Below are 14,035 nucleotides of genomic sequence, written 5' to 3'. Positions count from 1 at the left end.
CTTCTGGGAGGGGTGGGGTGGGCGGGGCCACCCAGGAGTGGGATTTGGGGGTTCTCCGAACTGCACAGAATCTTAGCTAGAGGTTCTCCCGAACCCCTGCGAACCCCCAGCAGCCCACCCCTGGGAAAAATCCATGTAATGTTCAATACACCAAACTGGCTCACCCACAAAACTATAAAAGTTGTTATAAGCCATCGTTTCATTTATGTTTGGGTTCTTTGGAAACTGTACTGAACTGTTCACAGGGGATGCAGGTAGAGCGAATGTGTCTTGGGATGTCATGATGTATATCCATGACTTACGTTTTTTTCATCCAGTGCTATGATGTAAATATAAAAAGTCAATCATTAGATGCAACATATATTCCTTCATTTTTTTTTCATTATCATAGTTTATAACAGATGCTCATGTTTATACTATATGTTTAAGTCATAGTAAAAATGAGCATTTGAAGGAAAAATGATAGGACTGAATGCTACATTACCTAATATCTATACTATGGAAATAGATGTATTATTGTTTAAGGGTAGAATTGGCTGCACTCTTTGCCCTTGAACAGTGGTGTGATTTTCAGTAGATATTTTAGTTAAGAGTGCCACCTTCTCTGCTTTGATGAACTATCTGTACCCAGATCTCTATCACAGTAGACAGTAGGAATCCCTTTTCCCAAGGCAGCTCAAAAGTTATCCTCTTCTGCTTGATTGGCATGGCAAATTTCCAGATTTCCAAAACCGAATGGACAAAGCAGAATGTCCATGGGGCAAAGATACTGGAGTGGGTTGCCATTTCCTTCTCCAGTGGATCACATTTTATCAGAACTCTCTGCTATGACGTGTCCGTCTTGGGTAGCCCTGTATGGCATAGATAATAGCTTCATTGAGCTATTACCTTCACCATTACAAGGCAGTAATCCATGAAGGAGGTATTTTGGCCACCTAATGAGAAGGAAGGACTCACTGGAGTAGAGCCTAATGCTGGGGAAGATTGAGGGCAAAAGAAGAAGGGGATGAAAGAGAACGAGGTGGCTGGATGGAGTCACTGAAGCAGTTGGCATGAGCTTAAATGAACTCGAGGATGGTAGAGGACAGGAAGGCCTGTCCATGGGGTCACGATGGGTCGGACATGACTTCGTAACAAACAACGACAACAAAATTTCTCATGATTCTTATGTTGTTGTTTTTTTTCTGGGAGACCGCTGCAAATGAGATATGCCTGCAGAGCTATGTTTCTGTACTGAAAGATCTCTCACAAGAACGGTAGAACAACTAGGTTATAGATTGTATTAGAAAGCTGCCATCTGGAAAAGCCCCAACAGAGGCATAAAACTGAGCATAAATGTTTGTGCTGGTCAAAAAAGTCTAGACATTTGTTTTACTTCACTGCTTTCTTGAGATTTTGCTGAGATTTTGCTTAATTGGCATTTAAAAAAAATCAAAAAATTTGTTTAATCCATCTAAACTCTAATTCCTCCTTCTCCATGTTATTGCTGTAGCCCAAGTAACTAGGTTCCAAAAGTAAATTCAACCAATAGGGTCTTTTATGCTGCATTGTAATGAGCAATTGCTCTTTTCTTTCTAGGGATGATCGATAATTCTGGACTGAGGCTATTTTATACTGCAAATTTAAGGAGATACGATGCTGGAGTTATTGAAGCAGGGCTTTGGGTCAGCCTGTTCCATAACATCCCACCAGGCATGCCTGAATTCATGTCGGAGGGCCACTGCACACTGGAGTGTCTAGAAGAAGTATGTTTCCTGACTAGTGCAAATGTGCCTTTTGTGGAAAATAGGCAGTTTCAGCATCTTTGTAAGAAATGGTGTGTATTATTTCAGTAGTCCTGGATCGGGTCTAGGACTTTTTGGCTTGGTCTCTTCGCCTTGCCTGTTTCATCTTAAAGTTTTCACCTCTGTGTTATTAGCCACAAACTTTTCTTCTCGGCTGACCCGCTCCCAGTCTTTCACCCTTGCACATTGGCCATCGCCCCTCCATGGGGCCCTGGCGAAGGGACTGGGATGGTGGGGCCGTGGCCGATGTGCCGGGGCGAAAGGCTGGGGGCAGGTCAGCCGAGGAGAAAAGTTTGTGGCTAATAACGCAGAGGCGAAAACCTTATGGTGAAACAGGCAAGGTGAAGAGATCGAGCCGAAAAGTCCCATTCCGTCCTAGATCAACAAGTGGACTTAGTTCAGAAGAGGATTTGGGATAGCGATGGTGCCATCAATTGAAAATGCCAATCTGTTTTGGAAAATAGCAAATAAGGACAGGCAAATTATGTTGGAGCATGCCATTTAGTTTCTTTGGTTTGTCAGTAAAGATGGATAAATGTTCATAAATATATTAGATCCAATTTCTTCATTAGTCTTCCTGTTTTTAAAAAAAACCTTCAAAATTTGCTCTTTTGTATACTGTACCTTTTCCTGTGCATACATTTTTGCTCAGAAATTCCCTCTATATTTGCCTGTGAGCATCCATTGTTAATCTACGAATCAGAGACAATTAATTCTATGGAGGAGAAATTAGATCTGCTTATTCAAAGACTCTCATAAAATTATTTCCCTTATTTTATTGTCACTGCACCATTATAAATAGCTTCAAAAATCTTTTTTAAGCCTAACACAAATGATGATTAACATTTTTTATATTTGTAAGATGCAGTAAGCATTGTTATAAAATTTTCATTGTTTAAATCAAAGCATTTTATTGTGTACTTAGCTAAGCTTTCTTTAGCTTAAGAAAGGAGAAGGTTCTCTGCTGAATATCTCTAAAGGGGCATAACTCGTATTAATAATCCAGGAGCAAATGTGCATGTGAATGTGTGCCTGTGTTCTTTTGCTTAAAAGCTCTTACTAGTTCATTTTGTGTTGGTGGGGGAGCTTCCATCTAAGAAATTTGAAAACAATGAGTGGACAATATCATTTTGAAAAATGAAAACCAAAGGGACTCATTTCCCTTGTGGTTAGAGATGATAGGAGTTACAGTCCAATACCATCTTACCCACATGTGTTTTAAATGAAGAGCAGGTGGGAGAAAATGAAACAAAATAGACTATGGAATTGATTTATCAGATAGACCTAATAAGCGGATGTAAGACATGGTTTGTTTATTTCCTTTAACCCTAAAATCTGATATTTTGTAGTATTTGCACAGATTGAGGATGTTTTAGGAAAGCCAAAGAGAATTAAAATGATTGTATCTGACGCTACATGATAGGAGAGTGCTTCAAATGTGATGTGAATATTGCTCAATAAATCTACACATACCTTCTTCTCTAGTTAAGATATAGAATTTTATATCATTTGAAAAATATTTGTTTCATATTTGAAATTGCCATACATTTGTTCTTGTGTAAAATTTAGTAGCCAGAACTGAATCAAATCTACTCATTCAATAAATACTTTAACATCCTATCTGTAAATATGAAAAGCCAAGTGAAGACCTTGTAAACATATAGGCTAAATTTTAGTATCAACACCTTGGATTCAAAGGCAGAAAGTTACTCACATGCAAGGATGCCCATGTAGCATTTCCCTGCAACTTATTAAACCAGCTGCATCTTTGATCACTTTATGGATCTGAAAACTTTATGGATTTTTTTTTTTTTTTGCTGAAAAAAGTTTTGCTGAATTTGTGATTTACAGGTTTGAGGATTAGAAAGAGTAATTTATAGAAAGAAGAACATTGTATGTAACCTTGGAGACAGGGTGACATATAAATGCATTTATAACCACTGCCAAAAAGATCAGAAGTTGTTTCTTTATAATCTTTTCTCCTTCCTTCCTTCCTTCCTTCCTTCCTTCCTTCCTTCCTTCCTTCCTTCCTTCCTTCCTTCCTTCCCTCCCACCTGCTTGCTTGCTTGCTTGCTTGCTATAGTTTTTCTTATTCACCATTCTTTCTTATTTTCTTTGCTTCTTTGCTAATATTTGTATTGTTTTTATCTTCTTAAAGATTTATTCCCTAAAATTATATTTTTAAAAAAACAGCTGCTTCTTTTTCTAATATCACACTGTAGCATGATCCCAGGGGGAAAAACATTATTGGCTGATTTCAGACAAGTTACTTTTGTACCACTCTGTTCTCTTCTGAAGCAGCTTTTGCCTTCAAATGCTGACCAGTTATAGTCCATGTGTTCTGCTAATATTGAATGTGTTCTCTCATTGGTCTTTTCCAGGCTCTTGATGCTGAGAAGCCAACCGGGATCCATGTCTTTGCTGTTCTTCTCCATGCACATCTTGCTGGCAGGGCATTAAGGATGCGCCATTTCCGCAAAGGCAGTGAACTACAACCGCTGGCTTATGATGATGAATTTGACTTTAACTTCCAAGAGTTTCAGTATTTGAAAGAAGAAAGGACCATCTTGCCTGTATGATGTTTGTTTCCTGTTTTTCCTAGCTTTATTGCCATTTTTCTGTTTCTATCGGCCAAATTGTGACTATTTTAGGTTATATTTGGGTTCAAAGTTTCAAATACCCATATTCATTCTTGTGTGACATACATATTTACCCTTTCTGAGAGAAAAAGAACTGAAGAAGGATCAGAACTAAAGAACAAGTGGACAAAGGATGAAACATTTCTTTCACCTATGATGAATGTGATCTAGCAGGAAATTAAAAGTTCATACGCTTATATGTACTTCGTTTCCCCCTCCAACATTTTAATCTGATTTTCTTTAAAGGATATATTTCTCCTTGGGGTATTTTCTGTTTTTGTTACTGCGAACAGTTTTTATTTGCTTGGTAAGTAAAACGTGAACTAGAGTCAGGAATCTCCTCCTCACATCAATCTGTCATCTCTAGTCAGTGATACCCTGCCTGGTCAGCTATAGGCCTTTTAGGATGTCCAGGGCTGACAAAAAGGCAGTGTAGTTGCAAAGTGGAACATTTATCATCTGCAACAATGCTATTAATATGAGCTAAGAACATTAATTATTGCTTCAAAAACCTTTAATCCGAACAGATTATTCAGAAGCAGGATTCTTTTTTAAAAAAAATACTTCACTTATGTTATAGTTTCCCTGAAAATAAGCCCTCCCCCCCCAAAATAAGCCCTCCTTGAAAATATTTAAATGCATGCACAGCCGGTCCCCGCCATTTCCTCTGGTTAGGGTTAGGGAGACAGAGCTGGAAATCAGGTAAGATGGCAAGAGGATCCCTGTCTTGCTCCATGCGCCCCAAAATAATAAGACCTCCCCGAAAATAAGGCCAAGTGCTTATTTTGGGGTTCAAAAAATATAAGACAGGGTTTTATTTTCAGGGAAACACAGTAGTATTATTTCTGAAATTACAGATATCGAATCAGCCCAAAATTTATGTTGCTAAGGGAGGCAGTGAGTTTTGCCCCAATTTGGGACCTTGCTTGCCATGGTTCTTAAGTGAATCACTGCAGTTGTTAAGTTAGTAACAAGGTTGTTAAATGAAACTGGCTTCCCCGTTGACTTTACTTGTCAGAAAGTCACAAAAGGTGACATGACCCCTATAACCAATTGCCAAGCATCCGAATTTCAAACATGTGACCAAGGGTATACTGCATTGGTCATTAAGTGTGAAAATGTCATTGTGTCATTTCATTTCATTTCATTGTGTCATTTCAGTGTCATTGTAACATTGAATGGTCACTAAACAGAAGGTTGTAAATCAAGGACTATCTGTATTATTCTAGAAAGTATAATAGAAGGCAGTCTATCAAGGTTGCTTTAATTTGTATTCTAGCACAGAATTAGATGGCACTAAATGTTCTTTCTAAGGCAGGGGTGTCAAACTTGCAGCCCACGGGCTGGATACATTGTGCGCTGGCCACGTCCACATCCAGTTTAGCGAAGGGGAAAAAAGTTGTGATATGTCACGTGACGACTCCGTGACGACACGAGTTTGACATCCCTGTTCTAAGGGATAAAACTTGCATTGTGATGTCATGATGCAAACTCCACAACTTACATATTTGATTGCAGTGCTGAGATACAAATATAAGGGTAGATTTGCATTGTGATATCATAACACAGTTTTCTTCACTTTTTCATCTTCACAGTTTATATCAGAAGCCAAGGTTTCCAACTCCAGGATTTTATTATTCTATGAAACAATAAAAGTGGATTCACATAATGCTTTGGTACAAAGTAGCCCGGGAATCCACATGTATCCTCCCAAATCTTTAAGTGCATATCCAGAACCCTTTAAAAAAATTATATATTATAATTTTCAATGTAGAAGAAAGAAATTGTTAGAGAAGGTATTCATATTCAATATTTTAACTTAAATTAAACCCATGTTAATTTTTTCTTGTTTTTGCTTCTTTTTGTCCTACCTTCACTTCTTTGTTGAATGTAATCTCTCTCTAAAGTCTGCCTAAACCTAAATTTTATAATCCTCTAAGAGCTATTCTTCACTCTAGAATAATGAAAAATGTGCTGCTTTTGCTATTTTGCACAGTATAACAATGTTTTACCCATGATTACAAGACTTAAAAATGTTTTTCTGATCTACCAAACCTTGTTTCGTGTAACAAGCAAAAATGGTCCAAGTGATCATATGAATCAGATTTTAAGGCTATTTGTCTTACATTCCTAGTCTAAGTGCTATTATTTCTTCCTGTTTTCAGACAGTGGTGTGCTTTGCTGTAATGCTGGATTCTTGGGTGGGATGTGTGAGGGGGGTTGGGGGGGAAATCTTGTTGGAACTGAATCCAAAATATCTGAGTTGGGAAGGCTAATATAGAAAAAAAATTGTGAATTTCTTTTGACATATTGGCTTCTAAGGAAAACAAGAAGCAGGAAATAAAATTCCAATATAATCCCAAAAGTTATTTTCATAGTATAATTGTTAATGTGCATAACAATATGGATCAATAATGCAACATTTCAGCTTGCATTTTTAACTTTTATTACTTCATAGCAAATTCTTCAATAATGTGACCATGTATGTATGCGTAAATTACAGTGACTCAAATTTGTAAGAGTGTCTTTCTTGACATTGCATTTCAGGGAGATAATTTAGTTACTGAATGTCACTACAGCACTCTCAATCGATCGGATATGACCTGGGTAAGAAATTTTATGACCTGGCTTGATGTGGAATGAAAATAGAGTAAAATTAACATGTTTAAGTAAATGTTGGATATTATTAACATGTAAGCATTATTATTAAGAAATAAGATTGATTTTTATGTAAATTTAGAATATTTCATTTCATCCAGTTTCTTCCGATAGGTCAACAGTAGCATGGCAGATTCCTCCACTACTGGAGACTTTAGGATAGAGGTGTCAAACTCAATTTCATTGAGGGCTGTATCTGGGTTGTGTTGGACCTCAGGGGGCTGGCCAGGATGGGCATGGCCAGGTCAACATCACTCGTGTCGGTGCCTGTGATGGCTCGAGCGCTCTGCCAGCGAAAATAGGCCCCCAAGCTCTGTTTTCGCCCGCGATGGCTCCTGAAACCCTTTGCCAGTGAAAAGAGAGCTTGGGAGGGCCGCCTGCAGGTCTCCCAAGCTACATTACCCCCGCGGGCCACATCTAAGCACCTCATAGGCTGAATCCGGCTCCCGGGCCTTGAGTTTAACACCCCTGCTTTAGGAGTAGCTCATTCAAATAACTGAGAAAGATGCCTAGGATGCCAAGTTAATTAAGACCAAATCTTGAGGAAACAAAATCAGATAAATGAACCACTAAACCAGTGTTTCTCAATCTTTACAACTTTAAGATGTGTGGACTTCAACTCTCAGAATTCTCTAGCCAGCATGCACTAGAAACATAGCACTAGACTCAGATTGGATTGCAGTTTTACTGTAATTTAATATTCCTTTAAATAAGCTACCCTAAGTGAAAGATGAACATTGTGATTTAAAAAATTTTTAAATCATTATTCACCATGCTCAAAATTTGAGTTTGCTTCTACATTAAGGGTTCTAAATTAGTTTTAAGGCAGAGATTCCATGCTGTCTTACACAATCTCAGTTTAAAAGGAATGTTAAAACCAAAACTTTATTTCCCTTCAAATAATGTGTATATAAACTTTAAGAAAGCAAAACAAGTTTTCCGCATAGATAATACCTGCTTGTTTCTAAGGTGCTATCCCATCTCTCATAAAGACTTGAATTCCTTTTACATTAAAAAATTCCACCTGCCAAATCTGAGAATTACAACTGTGCAAGCTAAGCAAAAGTTATTTCAAATGGTGGTAAATGTATTGCACTATATAGTTTTTTCATGCAGGCAGAAACCGAATCTCCAAACAGTGTCAGAAATTAGCTAAAATTAGCTTCTTTTAGTCACATATAATTTCATATTATTCGTAATGGTGTTTCATTTTTGTGTAACTGTCCAATGCTGATGCTGTTCTTTTCTTGGCTGCCATTTGAGATGTTTGCCATTTGTTCATAGTGGTAATAACTGGACTTACAGTTAAATGCAGAAAACAGCGAGAGGCAGCATTGGGTAGTATTAGGGCTGAGTTCAGAAGCAATCTTTGAAGCCTGCATTGGTGATTTGTTTTTCTGTTCTCAGGGTGGTTTTAGCACCAGAAATGAAATGTGCCTATCCTATCTTGTATATTATCCAAAAATAAATCTTACTCGGTGTGAAAGTATTCCTGACTTAATGGAGCAACTCCAGTTCATTGGTGTTAAACAAATTTACAGACCAGTGAGGTAAGTAAGCATACTACAGAACTAATACTTGCATTCACTGTCATTTGAATAAATGCTGAAAATTGTTTTTGATATTACTTTCTAGGGAAGGCTTATCCCAGGGGTGGGTTCTACTTACCTTTACTACCGGTTCGCAGTGGAATCGCGTGTGCGCAGATAGCCTATGACAACATCCGGGGCGGTGGGTGGAGCCTCCCGCTGATTTTACCACCAGTTCTTGCGAACCGGTCTGAACCAGGGGCAACTCACCACTGGATTATCCCTCTGAATGTATTGCATTTATCAAAAAGATAATGGTCTATCTTTAAGAAAACTAATTGGTGGCTTTTCATAATCAAATTGGTGGTGGGGACATGGAGGCCTTCCCCTGGTCATGGCCCTGGACCACAGTTCGTGCATCTGTGCCATAAGCCAGGGGTGAGGAAGACAAGGAGTAGGAACTGGGCGTCTCATTAATCAAGTAGCTTCCTGAAGGGTTAGGAACAGACCTCATTCTGATTCTGATGAATGGGCTATAAAAAGACCTTCACTTTGGAACAGGCTCAGAATGGAAACAATATGCATGATAGGCTGGTATGTTTGTTGAATGGCTTTGGTCTATTCTGAATCAAGCCAGAGGAAGGATATTCATCAGGATTTATCTATATAATAAACATTGGCTGGCCTACGTGATGAAAGTTTCTAGTAGCTGCAGCAGCAAGAAACTCAGCAGTGCTTCTTTAACTATTTAAAGTTTTGATATTTTTATGTCTCAGAATAAAATATACTGTTGACTCTTACAGCTGTTTTTATATTACTGTTCCCAAGAGCCTCGTACTACAGACTGATCGGCACAGAGTCTTTCAGAGAGCTGCATCCTCAGAGAATAATACTTGCAGACTTCTTCTGTCTTTTTATAATCTCTCCTGACAGCTAAGGGAAAAAAACACATGTTCTGATTTAGAGCCTACAATTAATCTTTCTAATCTCTGCAAGTAGACAGGGTAATAAGTGAATCGCTTTCCAAAAGGAACATTTATACCATTGTTAACAAAAATGCACATTTGACCCAAGAAAAGACAAATGGTTTAGGGAGTTCAAAAAAAGGAAATATTGCTTTTAAGATAAATTTAAAAAATTAGTAATAGTTCAAGTTTGCACTCCTCCAAAGTTCATGAGTTCCAGTTTAAAATAAAGCTTAATGCTTTAATTTTATTTTGTGACATGTCTGTATATCTATTTTATTAAGTAATGTACTTAACAAAAAGAAAATGTGCAACCTGTCCACAGGTACTTGAGGTCTATATAAATGTATTTATTTTTTTAAAAAAAATAATGTGTTAACTTGAGAAGTTCTATCTAGATTGAATTTTTTCCAAATGTTTGTTTTGCTATGCATTGTTCTTAAAAATTGAAGTTTTCAGCCCTGTTTTTGCTGTTGGGTACCTGTTTCCTGTTTAGCTTTTTTGCTCTTTTCTTTTCTTTCTTCTCTGTCTTCCTGCAATATCATAGGACATGATAGCATTCACTATGATTTCTGAGAAAATATGTATAGGTCTATTTGTGGTAAAGGATTTGTATAATTCCTACTGCTAATAGATTGCTTTGGAAAGGGGAAGAAATAGTAGATTGATCATGCTTCAACTTATAAAACATTTATTTATTTAGATAAATGAAAATGAATGTTCTTCATAATCTGACAAATCTGAGGCTATGCCCAATATGCATATTATAGTTTTTGTATACTTTTTCCATCTTGATTCTCCCGTGTATTTAGCAAATCTATTTCTAAGGGATTTATTCTCCAAACCACTAGAGAAGATGTTAGGAAGAGAAACATAAAAGGGGGGAAACTGTAGTCACATCTTGAACAGACCCATAAGTATAAATATCTCAGTAACAGTTTGGAATGTATTTTTCTTTTTATATGTAGAACCTGGCCATTCATTATCAAGAGTCCAAAACAATACAAAAATCTGTCTTTCGTGGATGCAATGAACAAATTCAAATGGTCCAGAGAACAAGGTCACTCCTATAATGACTATGTTCTTAAGTTACCATTAAATGTAAGGTGTACCAAGACGGAAAATGCAGAATGGACTGTAAGTTGATTTCTCTGTTTTCCTTTGTGATTGTGAGATCAATTGCATGGATTATAGGACATGTGTATTCTAAAATAGCCCTGTTAAAAAGATGAATTAACAGTTTTATGTAAAAAATCATTCCAAATAAAGGCTGTACCATAGTAACCATTGTGCATATTTGAAGGACAGAATAATGTAGATGAAACTGTAATATTGACTGAAAACTCATGTGAGGCAAATGTTAAGTATATCATAACAAGGTATGTGGATCTAAAAAATTAATGTATCAAAGATCAAGATAATTCTGTTTGACAGGCAAAACTGAGTAAATGATTTTATGTTATATTTAAATAATGGAACAATAGAGCATATAGATGAATGGTGTATTTCGGTAGAATGTTTACCACAGATGATGAAACAGAGAAAATTTAAGATACGCAAATACTGGTAAAAATGTAATGGGTAATATGTGGCTCATAATCTGCAGTATGAATGTCTGTTAACAGAAGCAAAAATACCTATGGATGACAGGCAATTCTGCCCATTTTGTTATATAGAAATGAAAGCAGGGAGAGTGGCATCTTCAAGCTTTTGTCTCTTTAAGCACCACCAGTGAAGGAAAGCGCAGCACCGTCTGAGGCAATTACTGTTAGGATTTTTTTTTTTCTTGATGTCCCACTGAAATTGATTTCCTTGTAATTTAAAGCTGCTCTTTCTTGTCCAATCTTCTGGACAGTTTCTGCTCTGTTGATCTTCTGCAAACCAGTCCTTCAGATAGTTGAAGACAGGTGTCATCTCTCTCTCCAAAGCCTTATTTTCTCCAAGTTAAATGTACTTAATACCTTTAACTGTTCCTTTCAAGTAAAGGAGTAGGGCTTCACTTGCCCTCCTATGCTTGCCTTCTAGCAGATTTTACCTTCCCTGTAATTGTCTGCTTTTACACCTTCTAAATTGCATTAATCATATTGAAAAAAATTAAACAATTGATTATAGCAGTGGTCCCCAACCTTTTTATCGCCGCGGCCCGCTGAGCGCGCGCAGGGGTGGGGGCACGGCCCAGGAGCTTTTGCGCACGGCCCATTGCGCACGGCCCAGGAGCCTTTGCGCTGCAGCGTTCATGTCCCCCGGCCGCTGCGCGGCCCGGTGCCAGGTACTCCACGGCCCGGCACCGGTCCGCGGACCGGGGGTTGGGGACCACTGGATTATAGCAATTAAACATTGCTATATATTCTTTTGTTTTTATATTATTTGATTGTTGGTATTTATAGTGATAATGCCTTCCTAAAAATGTAGCATAAATGTATTTGAACAGAGGGAAGCTAAATTCAAGCTAGCCATGTGTCTAAATTAGTAGATAATTCATTTCATTTTTATTTCAGATTCATGGAATGATGGCTTTACCACCTGAAATTGAAAGGCCTTATACTACAGAGCCAATTATATGTAGCTCATCTTCCTGGTTAAATGCCAATTCCTTTTTAACTGTGTTGATTGTAGTGCATATCTCAATCATTGCTTCAAGGAATCACGAACCTTTTGTACAATTGTAGATTATATTCACTTGTGATATCTGTGCCATGCAAGTCCTCAAATGTTTGCACCATCACTCTTGTAGATTTATTTTTTTTACATAGTAATAAACTAATTTTTTTTACAAATACTGTGTTCATCTCATTTGAAACAAAACATTACAAAAATATAGTCTTTTATGTATATAAGGTCCACTGGTTTGCGATATCCGGCTAAACTAGTCGATATATAATTTCATTTGTTAAATTCTGGCATATCACTTTATGATTCTAAAAGCTGCTCTGTATTTAGATATCAAGGAAATAAACTAAACTTTATCTATGTAACCTTATTAATCATGAAGTCTGTTCTTATTTTGCCTTTGCTTTTGAGACCTGCAAGTTACAAAATGACATAAGATTGTATTTTGTCAGTCCCAACTGGGCATGTAAATTATTCCTAGTCTTTTCAATAGAAGTCGTAAATAGTTCTGGAAATTGATCTTTACTATGTTCCTGTGCTCTAGATATGTGAAATAATACATTTGGAAGGCCTTTGTTCATCATTCTATTTTGTCTGAACTGGGACTCATATGTCTCTCTGAAATCTCCTTTCCTTAATTTAGATATCTACTAGTGATGTAGTATGACATCATAATTGTTGCTATTTGGAAAAAGGTATCAAATGTTGTATATGTTAAGTGGCTATGTTTAATATTTTAAATCTACTAGTGACACATTTTATAGCTTTCAAAGCTGGAACTCTTGTAAATGAATGAAGTACGACACAATATAAATACAACTGGTGTCACTCCAATGGAGTTAAATCAGGGAGAACATGTTTCTGGGAATATCTTTAATTCCTTTGTTGTTAATAATAGAGGAAGATTGTTGAACAGAAAGGCTGTATTAAAGTAGCAATTTACGGAAGAAAAAAAGAGAACATTAATAACATTCACAAGGTCTACTTCCTGGCTCACACCAATTTAATATCATGTTGACCCTAACTTTTCAATACAATAGCAGAGATGGTTATCATCAACATATTCGATTTGGCTGCCCTACTACTCATAAGTTCAATGTTCATTTTAGAGCAAAGGTCAATTTATTTTTCATTATGTTTGAAATATACTTTAAAATATTAACAATTCTACTGGCGATTCCTTCCTGCAAAAACTCATATGCTGGAAGACTATTGTCTCTATTCACAGACACAAATAACAATGTAGAGTATGTCCACTGTGTTCTACATTGATCAAACCATATGTTTACTGTGTTCAGTTATAAGTACTGTGTTTAGGTATAAGTACCATACCTTAATAAGAATTCTGGCTAAGTCGAATAGGTTCAGAGAAAAGCAAGAAAGAAAATCACTAGGATCAGTACTATTGTAACAGCTATGAGAACTTAGAGCCATAGTGGTACAGTGGTTAGAATGCAGTACTGTGGGCTACTTCTGCCGACTGCCTGCAGTTTGACAGTTCGATTCACACCAGCTCAGCCTTCCATCCTTCCGAGGTTGGGTAAAATGAAGACTCAGATTGTTGGGGGCAATATGCTGACTCTGTAAACTGCTTAGAGAGGGCTGTAAAGCACTGTGAAGTGGTATATAAGTCTAAGTGCTATGTTATAGTATTGCAATTATGAATGGACTTCCCCTTTCTACTTTATCTTTCTGTGAACTAGGAAACAGGTTGTCTGAGATATTTTCTCAAGTTATTTTCTTGACTTTGACTCAGTCTTCTTTTATTTGATTATTGCCTTGCTAGAGGCTCTTCCACCTAAATTTCAAAACTATTCACTCTTCCCACTACAGAAATTAAGTCTTAGTTA

At 37.1% G+C, this 14,035-nt stretch overlaps 1 protein-coding gene across 1 annotated transcript in view; it reads left to right on the top strand.

The window, feature by feature from the left end:
• The window catches only part of MOXD1 (monooxygenase DBH like 1), a 43,059-nt gene extending 30,504 nt beyond the window's left edge, over positions 1-12,555 (top strand). Inside the window, exons 7-12 of the mRNA XM_034418825.3 lie at positions 1,579-1,745; positions 4,166-4,357; positions 6,971-7,030; positions 8,489-8,631; positions 10,544-10,712; positions 12,074-12,555. Of these exons, the coding sequence (XP_034274716.2) occupies positions 1,579-1,745; positions 4,166-4,357; positions 6,971-7,030; positions 8,489-8,631; positions 10,544-10,712; positions 12,074-12,244 (902 nt within the window). The 3' untranslated portion in view covers positions 12,245-12,555. The remainder of the gene's footprint in view (positions 1-1,578; positions 1,746-4,165; positions 4,358-6,970; positions 7,031-8,488; positions 8,632-10,543; positions 10,713-12,073) is intronic.
• The last annotated feature ends 1,480 nt before the right edge of the window (positions 12,556-14,035 follow it).

The sequence above is a fragment of the Pantherophis guttatus genome, chromosome 1 (assembly GCF_059756535.1).
Source record: "Pantherophis guttatus breed Tessera chromosome 1, ASM5975653v1, whole genome shotgun sequence".
In the NCBI taxonomy this organism is placed as follows: domain Eukaryota; kingdom Metazoa; phylum Chordata; class Lepidosauria; order Squamata; family Colubridae; genus Pantherophis; species Pantherophis guttatus.
The sequence above is the reverse complement of the archived record's forward strand: the minus strand, read 5'-3'. Positions and strand labels throughout refer to the sequence as shown.